General features: G+C 41.2%; 1 protein-coding gene and 1 long non-coding RNA gene across 8 annotated transcripts; both read right to left on the bottom strand.

Annotated features, from left to right (window-relative positions):
• Positions 1 to 459: 459 nt before the first annotated feature.
• LOC144581241 (uncharacterized) lies at positions 460 to 2790 on the bottom strand. The gene is made up of 3 exons (XR_013531822.1): positions 2652 to 2790; positions 712 to 802; positions 460 to 589 (listed from the first exon to the last, which is right to left on the bottom strand). It is a non-coding gene; the product is annotated as an uncharacterized LOC144581241 (long non-coding RNA).
• Positions 2791 to 3463: 673 nt separating this feature from the next.
• TCEANC (transcription elongation factor A N-terminal and central domain containing) lies at positions 3464 to 15551 on the bottom strand. 7 transcript variants are annotated; one of them, XM_008988956.6, is made up of 3 exons: positions 15479 to 15551; positions 13359 to 13435; positions 3464 to 6786 (listed from the first exon to the last, which is right to left on the bottom strand). In XM_008988956.6, the coding sequence occupies exon 3, from the start codon at positions 6776 to 6778 to the stop codon at positions 5726 to 5728; it is 1053 nt and encodes a 350-aa protein (XP_008987204.2). In that variant the 5' UTR covers positions 6779 to 6786; positions 13359 to 13435; positions 15479 to 15551; the 3' UTR covers positions 3464 to 5725. The 7 variants fall into 7 exon arrangements, 4 of the variants coding, with proteins under 4 accessions (XP_008987204.2, XP_078220392.1, XP_078220391.1 ...); XM_078364266.1 differs by having other exon boundaries at positions 15225 to 15526; XM_078364265.1 differs by having other exon boundaries at positions 15355 to 15526.
• Positions 15552 to 15798: the final 247 nt, after the last annotated feature.

Below are 15798 nucleotides of genomic sequence, written 5' to 3'. Positions count from 1 at the left end.
GCTGGGCATGGTGGCTCACACCTGTAATGCCAACACTTTGGGAGGCTGAAGCACGTGGATCACATGAGGCCAGGAGTTCAAGACCAGCCTGGACAACATGGTGAAACCCAGTTTCTACTAAGAAAAAAATACAAAAAGTTAGCCAGGCATGATGGCGTATGCCTGTAATCCCAGATACTTGGGAGGCTAAAGCAAGAGAATCGCTTGAACCTGGGAGGCAGAGGTTTCAGTGAGCCAAGATTGTGCCACTGAACTCCAGCCTGGGTGATGGAGTGAGACTCTGTCTCAAAAAAAATAGGCTCTATACTTTATAGGAAATGATATTTGAGACTGCATTTATATATTTATAGTCTTAAAATTCATAAAAATATATAAACATATAAATGTTCCTTAAAAAGCTACATGTTCTTAAACTTTCAAATTTCAGTATTTTAAAAATTACTCACTTTTCAGAACACTGGATAAACCAAATGGATGCCACAAGAAGGTGTCAGGAGAGCCAGCAGTCCTAGCCAGGTGGTCCCTCCCAATTCCTCCATCATTAGGAGGAGTATACTGGGCTAAGGTGGGATCCATACAGCACATGCTCCTGTCATTGAAAGAACAAACCACAATTATAAAATAGCAGCACCTGCCTGGAATTACTGGGAAGCCTGCTGTTATTTCTAGAAGCAATCTGACATACAAAACAAACAAACAAAACCTACTCACTTTGTTATGACTTAGTCCTGGCTTTGTCTCGGTGTACCCTTGGGCAAGTAACTCAATCTCTCACAGCCTCAGTTTCTTCACCTCTAGAATGCTGTGTGGCAGGGTAGTTGTGAAGATTAAAGGACATGCTGTACATAAAATGCCAAGAATCTAGCAAATATGGTGCTGGAACAGACTTTCCCATTTCCTCTGCCTGGCCTTCTTCCCCTCAAGATTTGCCCTAAGGGTCATGGCCTCTATGAAGCTTTCCCCGACCCTCCCACACTGGGTTAGTTGATCCTCTGGGGTCTTCTGCACCCTTTTCCAGTGGGTGTCTCCCTCAGAGCTGTTAAAAGGTGAAATGATTGCTGGCTACACAGCATGGCGCTTCCCCTGCGTTTTGTGGGGCTTGAGGCCTGGGATGGTGTCTTAATCATCTTTGCCCCCAGCACCTAACAAAATGCAAAGCAATGTACTATCATGAACACAGAGCATTTCTGATGATGCATGGTAACATTTGTGGAAAGCTATATATATTTTTTTTTTTTGAGACGGAGTTTCGCTCTTGTTACCCAGGCTGGAGTGCAATGGCGCAATCTCAGCTCACCGCAACCTCCACCTCCTGGGTTCAGGCAATTCTCCTGCCTCAGCCTCCTGAGTAGCTGGGATTACAGGCACGCGCCACTGTGCCCAGCTAATTTTTGTATTTTTAGTAGAGACGGGGTTTCACCACGTTGACCAGGATGGTCTCGATCTCTTGACCTCGTGATCCACCCGCCTCAGCCTCCCAAAGTGCTGGGGAAACCTATTTTTTTTTAGATGGGGTCTGTCTCTGTCGTCCAGGCTGGAGTGCAGTGGCATGATCACGGCTCACTGCAGCCTTGAACTACTGGGCTCAAGTGATCCTTCCACCTCAGCCTCCTGGGTAGCTGAGACTACAGGTGCACACCACTACGCCTGGCTTAATTTTTATATTTTTTGTAGAGACAGAGTTCAGACTGGTCTCCAACTCCTCGGTTCAAGTGGTCCTCCCACCTTGGACTCCCAAAGTGTTGGGATTACAGTTATGAGCCACCGCTTCTGGCCAGAAATCCCAGTTTTAAGTAATAATGCAAATGGGACTATATGGAGTTGTCATCTGGTCTCCCTTCTGATTGTGGGGCTCTTCTAAAAGCACGAAGATGCCTTCTATCACCTAGGTACTTACAGTAAGTATCTCTGAGAGATACAAAAATAATTACTTTAGTAAAATATTTCACATTTACTGGGAAGTTATAAATAACAAAGCAATCTGACCCAGAAAACGAAGGGCCAGCCCTTGCCAGAGCAGTGGGGCACTGCCAGCTGCAGGCTTCCTGACTGGTATTTAGAAATGGTAGTGGCGAATGAAAGGAGCCTCTCATCACAGGAAGTGCTCAGGGAAGAGACAGAGCTGCAATTGTATCCAACTTTTTATCTCAAAAAAGTAACACAGACAAAGGAGAGTGATGTGGAAAAACCCATCAAGAGTCAAGAGAGTGCTCCTACATTCAGGTATGACAACTGGTGTTTATGCCTTACACAGGGACTCCCAGTAACCATGGCAACCAGGATATAGGAGATACTTGTCCAGTGTGAGTTTCCACACTGCATATTATTGTTTATTTATGGGCCATGGGTAGGGAATTTGGAATTTAGTGAATTTTATGAAACATCAATTTGCAAAGTTGTCAAGGACTTTGCTTGCTATAAGGATTCAGGGAGCCCAGTCTCTGTGTACTCTTGCTTGAAACTAGTTATGTGGCATTTGCACCACTGCAACGGTCACCTGTTGTCCCTGCATGGATCCTTGCTTCCTTCCCCGTCTAATTCAACGTAACAGCCAGAGTCATCCTTCCTAAAGGGTGTTCAAATTACATCACCACAAACCCCCCAGCTTCTGTGGTTTCCCGTCATGCTTTAAGAACCCCCCAAATCCTTACCATGGCCAACAAGAGCCCTCATGATGGCCTCTTTGACTGCATCTCTCATCCTTGTTCCCCTTGCTCACTATGACTTAGCTGCCGTGGACTGTTGCTGGAACTTGACTGTATCAGGCACTTTCCTGTGCCAGGACCTTCCATTTGTTGTTTCTGTAAAAGTGATTTTAAATTAAAGAGTCTTGGCCAGGCACGGTAACTCATGCCTGTAATCCCAGCACTTTGGGAGGCGGAATACTTTGGGAGGATGGCTCGAGCCCAGGAGTTTGAGACCAGCCTGGCAACATGGCGAAACCCTGTCTCTACAAAAAATACAAAACTTAGCTGGGTGTGGTGGCATGTGCCTGCAGTCCCAGCTACTCGAGGGAGTGGGGATGCTGAGGTTGGAGGATCAATTGAGCCCAGGAGGTTGAAGCTGCAGTGAGCTGAGATGGCGCCATTCACTCCAGCCTAGGTGACAGAGAACCTATCTAAAAAATTTTTATAAAACCAAAAATTAAAAAAAAGCCAAATCGCATGAGCCCAGGAGGTTGAGGCTGCAGTGAGCTGAGATGGTACCATTCATTATAGCCTGCATGACAGAGAACCTGTCTAAAAAAAAAAAAAAAAAAAAAAAAAAAAAAATCTTTACCCAGCAGTCAATTTTGAAGAAAATCCTTTTTTTTAGGGGAAAGGACATAGGATGTGAAAGAATTATCTATAGGCAGAAAAGGTAATGCTGTCTCATTCACCAAAAGAAAAATACAGATTCCTATTTTCCTATCTTGAGTTGCAAAACTAATAAAGATGAAACGAAATGAGGAAGACCATGCAGATTTTTGTATCTTGGAGAGTAAGGAAATTTCCATTTCAAGTAATTTATTTGTCTGAACATTTAGTTTACCAAATTCCAATATAAATAAAACTACACACATACACACAAACCCCAAAAGCAAAACACAAACGCTGACTTGGACTAATCAAATTTGGTTTTTATGTGCTGTTCTGTTTTGTAACCACTGAATGCTTTTTCAGATTATTCCAAGTCATATGAAACGACACTTTGTGAAACTTTAAGTGCTAGATGACCTTGCAAGTTAAGGACTAAATATGTTGCCTCACAAAAAGCAGCCGGGGGAAGACATGGGAGAAAGTGTATCAAAATAGATTTCACACTTGATGGCATTGAGCCAACTCTTCCAAATCATTTGCAAATACAAACGTAGTTTAGTTTTATGCACGTTTTGGAGAATTTTGTCAGGCAGGTAAAGCGTACATGCAGTTAGGCCTTCAGAGCTCCAACAAAGGAAATTTATAATAGAGTTGAGAAAAGAACAAGTGAAAAAGTGAAAATGTGTAGGTTTGTAGAGACCGCCAAAGTAAACTTTCTAAAACTATAAAACAATGAACATTCTGATTTTTTTTAAGGAAAAAAATCAGCCATAATCACATAGAAGGCTTGCTGTATTCAAATAATTATATAAACTGGTTAAACACTATTTGCAAAGGCCTCAAAGAAGTAATTTCCTCTTCATTTATTAGATAAATGTCTGTTACTACATTCAAAGGCTAAGGCAATGGACTGCCTCTGACAGATTAATGACCATTAATGTCCATCTCAAGGACACTTGCCCTTGAGAACATGATGTGGGATGAGTTCCGGGGTGACTTTTTTTTTTTTGAGACAAAGTTTTGCTCTTGTTGCCCAGGCCAGAGTGCAATGGCATGATCTCAGCTCACTGCAACCTCTGCCCCTGGGTTCAAACAATTGGCCTTGCCTCAGCCTCCTAAGTAGCTGGGATTACGGGCGTGCATCACCACAGTTGGCTAATTTTTGTATTTTTAGTAGAGACGGGGTTTCACCATATTGGCCAGGCTAGTCTCAAAATCCTGACCTTTTGATCTACCTGCCTCAGCCTCCCAAAGTGCTGGGATTACAGGTGTGAGCCACTGTGCCCGGCCTCGGGGTGACTTTTGTGGTTGAAGGGAGACCTGTGAGAAAAGGGGAAAAAGAATGAAGATGTACAAAGAAACAAGAGACATTTTGATTAAACTGCTACTCTGACTAGAAAAGATGATATTCCTAATAAACTTTTCAAAAAATCATTAGAGTTTAGCAAACTAGATTTTTAAAAATTATAGACTTGAATATAGAAAAAACTTAACTCATTTGATCACACAGGGTAATTGTGAGAGATATGCAGATATATTTTTTAAGACTTTTTAAAGGAATTTTCCATTAAATCTCTTAAATCCTTAAAAAAAAAAAAAAAAAAAAAAGAAGATCCAGCCACCCAATGTTAGTCATTTCGTCCCTGACCTCCAGGAACACATTTCTCAGAGGTCAATATTGAGCCAGTCTCAGTGAGTCTGGAGGAAGAAAATCTGGGATCTGTCTGAATTGGACTATTTATGGTTGTGTCACTGGGCAAGTCACCACACCTCTGTGGACCTGTTTCCTCATTTGTGAGATACCTGGAATTAACACTCTTGTCTTAGAGCTGTAAAAAGGATCAAATGAGAGCCTATTTCTCAGTAGTTCTCAACTCTGACTGCATCTTAAAATAACTTGAGGAGTTAAAAAAGAAATGTTGATGCCTGGGTCCCATCTCATAGGTTCCAACGGAATTGCTCTCGGGTGGGTTCTCAGCACCAGTGGGTTTTCAAAGCTTCCCAGATGATTTTAATATGCAGCCACTGCTGAGAGCCACAAGCCTGTTACTAAAGCAGCACTTCTCAAACCATCCTGTCCTAGAAGGTTATCTGGGGATCCTGCCAAAATGTAGATTTGGATTCAATAGTGTGGGGCCTGGGAATGCATTTTCCACAGGCTCCCAGTTTATGCTGAGCTGCTCTCAACCACACTCTGAGGACAGTAAGGTACTAAATGACCATAAGGCCCAACATAAATAGTCATCTACTCCCTCTCCCCAAACTGTAACTTTTAGGGATGGTGATGTGAGCTTCAGCTAATGACTTTCTTTCCTCCTCCTTCTGTTTTAGAGAGTAGTGTGTATAAGATTTTTTAAAAGCACAAAAGAGTTGCACAAATAAAAGGTATCACTCGGGTTATTTGTTAAGAGAACACTGATTTACAGTTACAAGCACACCCAGTTGCTATGGTACCACTGCTCCCCACATTCATTGCAAATTACATAAGTCATCATTTGTTCATCTGCGTTTGAATTCCGCACCCAGGTGGGAAGGAAAAGTGTTCCTCTGGCAATTGTGGTGACTTTGCAATTGTATTTCTCACAGCGTCTGCATTTTATTTTATTTGTCTGTGTGCCATCAATCACTTGGGGAAGGTAATGTTCCTGAATACAAGATTCTGTGTAGGAGGCTCTCAACTGCTTCAGTTCCTTATTGGCCATCTCCATGACACTCATTTCAGCAAACTCTCGTGGAGACATGGTCCCAGAGAACAAGTTTTGTTTTAAGTGAGAATTTTTGGGGTTCTTCAAATTGGCAACTTTGCTTCTGATGCAAGTTTTATATTTTTTGATGTTCTTTGAATAAAGGGTAAAAACATGCTCTTCAATTTCTCTTGCAAAGTTTTGCCACAAATCGGCTCTGGGTTGATCTGTGGAAGAAGTAGTTAAAGCTGAGTAAAGAAGCTCTATGCATTTAGTTCTCATGGGTGTTGGATCCAGCAACTCACTTGATCTCTTCCCAGTGGATTCAGGGTCACCATCCTCAAAATGCTCTTCCTTAGGTTTCAATTGAATGGCTCCATTTTCAGGCACAATCATTTCACTGGGTTTTGCAACATCTTGGGACGATAGAGAATTCGAGCTGCAGATGCCCAGTGTCTCATCATAACTTGGGTCATGAGAAAGTCCTGAATTTTCTTCTTTATTACCCCTCACAGGAAGTAATTTAGGGCTGTCCCTTGCTTTGAAGTGAGTCTCTTTATAAACAGCTTTCCACTTTGATAGCAAACACTTGGCTTTCTTTTTCAAAGCCACAGAGGGGCAGTTTGTCAGGACTCTGTACACAACTCTGACCACATCTGTCTCCTGGAGATGCTCCTTAGTCACATAAATTGTTTCTAGCTCAGTAAGGTGGTTGCCAAGATCCTCAAATTTCCTTTTAGACATCAGTTGCTCAATAAGGGAGGCTCTGGCAGCTATCTGGTTCTTGTTAGACATCTTTACAACTGCAAAGCAAAAAAGAGGTTTCCGCTTTCTTAAGTTTGTCTTTGCTGGCTACAGCTTCTGGATATTAAAAAGCACTTTTTGTCAGTTACCTAGGCAATGTTTTATGAAGGAGTCATGTAATACAAATGCATGTGACATGCTAGAAAATGGAATCTTTAATGTGGTATGGTTTACTTTCAAGAGTTTAATTCCTACTAGTTAAAAAACAAACAAACAAACAAAAAAACCAGTATTGCAAAGCCTCTATATAACATCTGCTTAGAGGCTTGCTGGAGGATCTGCCATAGCTTGTCCAGCTCCAATTTTACAAATCAATTATCTTTAATCTTTTAGTCATTCCATTTGGGTGGAATCTGGTGGTCATGCTGGAGATGAAATCATGCCAGTGTCAGCATCAATATGGCAAGGCTGAACAGTGCTAGACTGTTTTTCCCCCAGAGTCAGCTACATAACTGAACTACTTGCTCATTTCATAATCTTTAAAGTGGCATTCTTCTGAATATAAAAGAGTAAGAAACAGGACAGAAAAGGTTTGCTAATGTCTCAAGCAATCTAAGGAAACTGTGAGATAGCACAGGTTGAAAAGCAGCCAGAGCTAGATCTGCAGGTCCCAAAAGCCAACAGGCTACACTGTGCTGCCTTAGGAGTCTTCTGAACAAGGGAAAGGTTCATTCTCAAGGATCCAGGTGATTTATGACTTTAGACTTACTGGTTCCTACATTTTGGTTTCGTTAATTTAAAAAAAACTTTTTAAGTGTGAAAAGTTGCTCAATGATTATGTCTGTGTGAATCTCATCCTAGGCAGGCAAACATTTACTTTATCTAAGTGGTCTATTTTTTCCCTCCACATAATGTACATAATCCTGTCTATATGATGTCCTTGGATCTATATTTATCTGTCTGGTCTAAATGTAAACATATGCATCTTGACAGCAGGGACTGTGTCTTTTCAAAAATCTATGGGCTCTGTTTTATAGCACTTGATACTAAATAATCACCACTGAACATACACAGGCTAAGAACACTAAAGTGATTACAGAGAGAATTCATACAATCTTCCCAATTACCATCTGACAAGTGACATAAAACACAATGACCTTTTAGTAATCCTACTTCCATAAATTTAAGTAAATGAGAGAAGTGGAGACTGCATATGTAAGAATTTTCTTCTAACTTAGGAGAGACTGGAAGACCCTCAAACAGGAGAATGGTTAAAAATACGGCATACTCCCAGGATGATACAATAATGTAACCATTTAAAAATCATGTATTTAGATAATATTTCATGACATAGAAAAACAGTCATTATGTGAAAAAAATCAAGATTTGAAACTATATATGAAACTACAGTTATCATATGACCCAGCAGAACCAAGAGAAATGAAAACGTATGCCCACACAAAAACTTCCACACTAACGTTCATAGCAATATTATTCATAATAGCCATAAGTGGGAAATAATCGAAATGTCCATCAACTGATGAATGGATAAATAAAATGTGATTCATCCACACCACAGAATATTATTCTGCCATGGAAAGGAATGAAGTATTGATACAGGTTACAACATGGATGAACCTTGAAAACATTATGCTGAGCAGAAGTCAGACACAAAAGACCATATATTATATGATTTTATTTACACGAAATGTCCAGAACAGGCAAATCTATAGAGACAGAAAAAAAGATTAGTTGTTGACTTGGTGGAATGGGACAGAAGAGCAGTGGGGTGAAGGAGGAGCAGCAGCTGATAACATACAGGATTTTTCTTGGAGGGGGGTGGGACAAATAAATTTTCTAAAGTTGACTTATTTGTGGTGATGGGTTACCCAACTGTGAATATACTACAAAACACTGAATTGTACACTTCAGGTGAATTGTATGGCATGTGAATTACATCTGAATAAAGGTGTTATTTAAAAATAGAATCTGATCCAAATTTTATTTAAGAATTATATGAGAAAAGACTGAAGAGATACACAAAATTTTTAAGAGGGGCATTTTCTGAATGGAAAGATTTTAGGTAATTTTCATTTGTTCTTTTACTCTTTTCTGCATTTTCTGTGATGAGTATGTATTGTTTTCACAATCAGAAAAGTTATAGGTCTAATATGATTTCATGATAAACTGTATACATTTAAGATATCCCTACTCAAAAATGGTGTGAGTGATGGATCAATCACCTTCTACCCACCTTCCCTCTGGAATGATACATGTACTTAACATTACTGAACTGCACACTTGAAAAGGCTTAAGACAGGCCGGGTGCAGTCACTCACGCCTATAATGCCAGCACTTTGGGAGGATCCTGCCTTGTGATCCGGTGGGCGTGGTGGCATGCACCTGTAGTCCCAGCTACTCAGGAGGCGGAGGCAGGAGAATCTCTTGAAGCCAGGAGGCGGTGGCTGCAGTGAGCCGAGATCATGCCACTGCACTCCAGCCTGGCGACAGAGCAAGACATCTCAAAAAAAAAAAAAAAAAAAAGGCTTAAGACAGTAAATTTTATGTTTTGCATATTTTATCACAAATAAAAATGTTTAAATAAATATGAAGAGATCAATAAAAGAACATAGAACATATGAAATGAAGAGCTTTTGGGTTGTGACAATTCCCTTCCAGAATCACTCTGAAGCTCAAAAGACCTTCAGTTGAAAACTTCTGACCTGAGTCAAATATTGCTTAACTTCCTTTCGGGCACTGTAGGCCCAACTCTTATTAACCATTTTTCTCAATGCCTAGCAAACCTCCATCCTGATTTCCTCAGTAGTAATGCATACAGAATGCAGGCACACTGAATGTTTCTTCTTGGTTAAGAAACTTTTCAACAAGTAGGGAAGGGCTCAAGTATATTGAACAGCTTGAAACTTTATCACTGTGACGCAACTGGGTGACTTCAAGATCTGAAGAAGACAATTTGGAGAGAAATGCTGGCAATAGAGAGTGTGAATATTTTTTATTTTTCTGTGCTGTCTTGCCTGTTCTTTATTAAGCTTTTGATTCTTAGGAAGAATTCTCTCTTTTAATGTTTGCAGTCTTTAAAAGTGGAATTTTAAAAAGGGAAAAAGAATTATCTTTAAAGTATGGGTTTAGATTAGGAAAATTACGTAAGATCCTGAAATGATGGCCTTCTGTGAAACCAACTTTAAAACAAAACAAAAATGACTGCCAGAGGCTTTCTATAGTCTAGCTCCCTCTGGTGGTTAAAAATGCAGAACTCAGAATCTTGGTTATCTAAGGGTTCTTAACTGTTCAGATATTTTTGGATAAAGTTTGAGGAGAGATGCACCTGTTTGAGATGCAGTGATCGATTTCTGAGGAAATTATGAATGCTTATCTGAATGCAAAGCCACAGGTGATACAGCCACTCTCAAGAGACAATATTCTCATTCAAGAGGGAAGGTGGGTAGAAGGTGATTGATCCATCACTCACACCATTTTTCAGTAGGGATATCTTAAATGTATACAGTTTATCATGAAATCATATTAGACCAATAACTTTCCTGATTATGAAAACAATACACGCTAATCACACAAAATACAGAAAAGAGTAAAAGAACAAATGAAAATTACCTAAAATCTTTCCATTTAGAAAATGCCCCTCTTAAAAATTTTGTGTATCTCTTTGGTCTTTTCACATGTAATTCTTAAATAAAATTTGGATCAGATTCTATTTTTAAATAACAACTTTATTCAGATGTAATTCACATGCCATACAATTCACCTGAAGTGTACAATTCAGTGTTTTTTTAGTATATTCACAGTTGTGTAACCCATCACCATAAAAAAATCAACTTTAGAAGATTTGTGCCACCACTCCCCAAGAAAAACCCTGTATGTTATCAGCTACTCCTCCTCTTTTACCCCACTACCCTTCTGTCCCACTCCAACAAGTCAACAACTAATCTTTTTTCTGTCTCTATAGATTTGCTGTCTGGACATTTGATGTAAATAAAACCAACAATATGTGGTCTTTTGTATCTCGCTTCTTCCACTCAGCATAATGCTTTCAAGGTTCATCCACGTTGTAGCACGTATCAGTACTTCATTCCTTGTCATGGCCGAATAATATTCTGTTCTGTGGATGAATCACATTTTATTTATCCATTCATCAGTTGATGCACATTTTGATTATTTCCCATTTTTGGTTATTATGAATAATACTGCTATGAACATTTGTGTACAAGTGGTTTTTGGTTTTTTTTAGATGGAGTCTCGCTCTGTCACCCAGGCTGGAGTACAGAGGCTAATTGCAACCTCTGACTCCTGGGTTCAAGTGATTCTCATGCCTCAGACTCCCGAGTACCTGGGATTACAGGTGTGCACCACCACACCCAGCTACTTTTTGTATTTTTAGTTGAGATGGGGTTTCATCATGTTGGCCAGGCTGGTCTCGAACTCCTAACCTCAGGTGATCCACCCGCGTTGGCCTCCCAAAGTGCTGGGATTACAGGCATGTGCCACCATGCCCAGCCTGTGTACAAGTGTTTACGTGGACATACGTTTTCATTTATCTTGGATCTGCTGGATTATATAACTCTGTTTAATCTTTTATATAGCTTTAAATCTTGATTTTTTTCACCTAACTTTATGACTATTTTTCTATATCATTAAACATTCTTTAAAAGTAGAATTTTTCAATGGTTATATTATTGGATCATCCTAGGAGTATGTGATAGTTTTTAACCATTCTCCTATTTGAGGGCTTCCAGTTTCTCCTAAGTTTGAAGAAAATTCTTACATATGCAGTCTCCACATCTCTCATTTCCCTAAAGTTATTTCATAGAAGTAGAATTACTAAAGGTCATTATGCTTTATGTCACTTGTCAGATGGTGTCTGGGAAGATTGCAGAATTCCCTCTGTAATCACTTCAGTGTTCTTAACCTGTTTGTGTTCAGTGGTGATTATTTAACATCAAGTGCTATAAACAGAGTCAGTGGATTTTTTGAAAAGACACAGTCCCTGCCATCAAGATGCTTATGTCCAGCAGTCTTTTCATCCTCTGAAACTGAAGCTCTGCACCTATTAAACAACTCCTCATTCTTCCCTCCCACCAGCCCCTGAAATCACCATTCGACTTTCTGTCTCTATGGATGAGACTACTCTAGGTACCTCATATGAGTGGAATCATAGTTATTTCTCTTTTTGTGACTGGTTTTTTCACTTAGCATAATGTCCTCAAGGTTCATCCATGTTGTAGCGTGTGTCAGAACTTCCTTCCTTTTCAAGACCAAATAATATTCCCATTGTCTGTATATACATTTTGTTTATCCATTCAAATGTCAATGGATGCTTGGGTTGCTTCTGCCTTTTGGCTATTGTGAATAACACTGCTGTGAGCACTGGTATACCAATCTTCCTCTGAGACCCTGTTTTCAACTATTTTGAGTATACATCCAGAAATGGAATTACTGGATCATATGGTAATTCTGTTTTTAATTTTTTGAGGACCCACTATATTGTTTTCCAACCCCCTCTACATTTTTAACAGCATTGAAATCCAGTCAAACTTTCTAGTCCTCTGTGGGACAATAATGTAGACATAAAGAATTTATCCTAGGAGGTTTAAAATTCTGACAATTGCCATAAAAAGAAAAAGCAAGGCGTATGTCCAGCTTAGTTCTACATAGTTCATTCAATAAATATTAGGGGTTGAGTATGTACTAGATGCTGAGCCTAAAGAGATAGTCTCTGCCTTGAAGGAGCTGATAGCCCAGTGGAAGGAATACTGACAAGAAACTGGCCAGTTACAACACATGTGGTATTTCAACACGGACAGATACTGGCTGCTAGGGGAAACACACACAGGATGGTACCAAACCGTATCTGGGCTCTCCATTATCTGGACAGCTACATCACTGCCTTCATTCTCTCTCTGGCCCTCACAAGGCCCAATTGTGAGTCTGGCACTTTGTTAGAGGGATCATCCTCTAGTACAGACCTCAGCAAGATATTCCCTCATTTTCCTGCTTAAAGCCCTTCAGAGGTTCCCCCTTGCTTGCAGGATGGAGCCCAAGCTCTTTGGCCAGGTGGCAAAAAGGACCCTAGCTGGCCTCCCCCTTGACTACTCTCAACCACTGATGGGCACAGCTCTGGGCCTTTGCTCAAGCAGCATCCCGAGCCTGGCTTATCTCTCACCATTGGTGGTTCTCAACCCTGAATGCTTATTAGAATCACCTGGGGAAATTAAACAACAAAAAACAAACAATGGCAGGGCCTCACTCCAGAAAGGATGAATTAGAATCTCTGAGGATAGGGCCTGCATATTGGCTCAGCTCTCCAGGGTGACTCTGATTTAAACCACTCACAGGCACACAACCCTCCTCCACACCCCAGCAGGACCTCCCAGTTAGGCTGCCATCAGTCCCAAAGACAACTCTGGTCCTGCTCCTGGACTGAATGCAGACAACTCTCTGACTTCGGCTTTTTCTAGATGAGTCCCATTAAGTCAGAAAAGATTAAAAACACCTACTGTGTACAATGCAGCTGACAACCTTCTCTACAAATTACAAATGACAACTGTAATCTTTTAAGTGTCATAATGTACACAATTCCTGACACTCCCTCACCTACCTCCTCACAGTCGAAGGCAACATTCAGGAACTCTCCGGACCATACACACTCCTGTCATCTGAATCCTCACAATACTCCTGAAATACAGATAATAGCTTATTTTCATCTTACAGGTGAGAAAACCTATTAAAAACAGTAAATAATTTGCATGTTGTTTTCTTCACGGTGTTTATCACATTTAAAAAACATTTCTCCTGCCTTCCCCACAAGACCACAAGAGAAGATCCACATGTTTTATTTACCTATACACACCTAGCAAACACCCAGCCAGTGCTTACTACTACTTAACACATTTTCGTTGTTAAATGAGCGATGAGCATTCAGGATGCTCTCTCTCCTCTCTGCTTGTGAGCTTCATTTCTTTTCATTACACACCAGCTTGCTTGTACTCACTGCACCTAAGCCCAATGCCCCTCTGCCTCTTCCACAGGAGACCAAGCCCATCTCAATTCTAGTTAAAAAAAATCATTCAAAAAATTCTAGTTCAAAGAAATCTCATTAAAAAAACAAAAAACTATGGTGACCACTGTGGGCTCATCAAGTGGGTTTGAAGGGTTAAAATATTTGCATAAGGAAGGTCAAGCAGGTCCAGCCCCCAGAAGTGAGGGGTGCTAACCAAGTTGGATAAGTTTCTTGACCATTCTGTGTCTCAATTTCCTGATCTATGAAATGGGAGAAATCCAACATCCTATGATTAATAAGAATTAAATGAAAGTCTTGATAAAATGCTTTGAACTATGCCCGTCACACAGTAAGCGTGAATAATAGGATGTGGGTCTACACCTAAAAGGCTTAAAAATATCAAACCAGGCATTGTTGTAGAGCAGGGGGTCAGCACATTTTTTCTGCTAAAGATCAGAAGGTACATATTTTGGGCCTTGTAGGCCATATAATCTCTCTGGACTACTCAACTCTGCTGCTCTTGTAGCAGCAACAGCAGATACAGAAAATAACAGTGGATGAGCATGATCTTGTTCCAGCTGACTTGTTTACAGAAATGGGCAGGCTCGATTTGGCTGCAGGCCAGTTCGCTGACCCTTTTCTAGATCAGTGCTGTGCAACATTAATATGACATGCAAACCACAAATGTGATTTAAAAATTTCTAGTTGTCACGTTACAAAACAAAAATAGGTGAAATTATACATTTTATTTAACCCAGTATATCCAGAATACTGTCATTTCAACATGTGAATATGAACAAATTGAAGTATTTTACATTATTTTTTCATGCTAACTCTCCAAATTCACTCTGTCTTACACTTACAGCACATCTCAATTCAGACTAGCCAGATTTCAAGTGCTCGAACCTTATGTAACTAATGGTTACCATTATTAGACACCATAATTCTAGAACTGATGTTAAAATGGATAATGCTTAGATGCATACCTATACCAAAAAGTTTATACAGTGCCAGGAAGAGCAGGCACGAAATATCAGATTGGATGCATATAAAAGCTTGTAAAGATTAGCTAATATTATAGTAAGCAAGGTGCACATATCTGCACAATAATGGCCTAAACCCTGAGAAAAACGAGAGGAAAGTTGTGGAAACAATGTTCCCAGAAACTGGTAACAAGTCAATAATAACCTAGATCTGTTCAGATCTTTAGATCTCCTTAAAGCCTAAATAGAAATTGTAACTTTCTAGTCCTAACCCACATACAGCTCCCAGCTTCACAGGAAGCCCCGCCCTAATGATGCCAAATGTTGGCAGCGGTGTCGCGGTTACTGAACAGCCACTCAGGACTGCGCTAAGGCCCTTTCCCTTAATGGTGACCCCTAGTAAAGGTACAGCGAGGGAAGGGACCAGCCCAGCCGCCCGGTCTAGCCCGGGTTCGAGTTCCGGTGGGTGGGGGCAAGCAACCTGCAAAGCCTGCCGCTAACCATCTCGGGATGACGGCCCGGCACCCAGCACACAAGCAGCGACGGTCCCGAGGGTTAGCCCACCCTGGCGACCTCGGCTGTCGGAGAGGAAGGGGCAAGGGTGCAAACACCTTTGGGCTTACGCCGCCCAGGGCGCACCGGAAAGCCGCCGCAAGCCGGGGTGGGCTTCCGCTGGGAACAAAGGCTCGTCCTTTTGTGGGACAAAGGCCCTGGCAAACCCAAAGTGTGACTCACTGAAAAGCGCAGGCGCAGTTCCGGAGCCTTCAGCCGCCCCGCGTCCACGGAGAACTTCCGGATCACCAGGACTGGGAGGACCGGAAGGCTCAGCCAATCCAAGCCTCCAGGCCAGCGCACGTGGTCCTGGGATCCGGCGCCTGCGCGCTAGACAAATGGCGCTTGCGTAGAGCGATCGGCGGAGGCCGTGGGACTGCTCTCCCGCGGCTTCCTGGAGGCGGAGCTATGGCCCCTCCCACGGCCGGAGAGAAAGAAACCGCACTTTCGTTTTTCAGCAGCAAAGTTTGTTGACGTACTTTACAACTTATACTTTTGGCTTC

Source organism: Callithrix jacchus, chromosome X, assembly GCF_049354715.1.
Source record: "Callithrix jacchus isolate 240 chromosome X, calJac240_pri, whole genome shotgun sequence".
NCBI classification, from domain to species: Eukaryota; Metazoa; Chordata; class Mammalia; order Primates; family Cebidae; genus Callithrix; species Callithrix jacchus.
This window is presented reverse-complemented; position numbering and strand designations above follow the sequence as displayed.

Bases quoted from the DNA above. Each gene is read 5' to 3' on its own strand.
- TCEANC (XM_008988956.6), bottom strand. From the start codon at position 6,778: ATGTCTAACAAGAACCAGATAGCTGCCAGAGCCTCCCTTATTGAGCAA.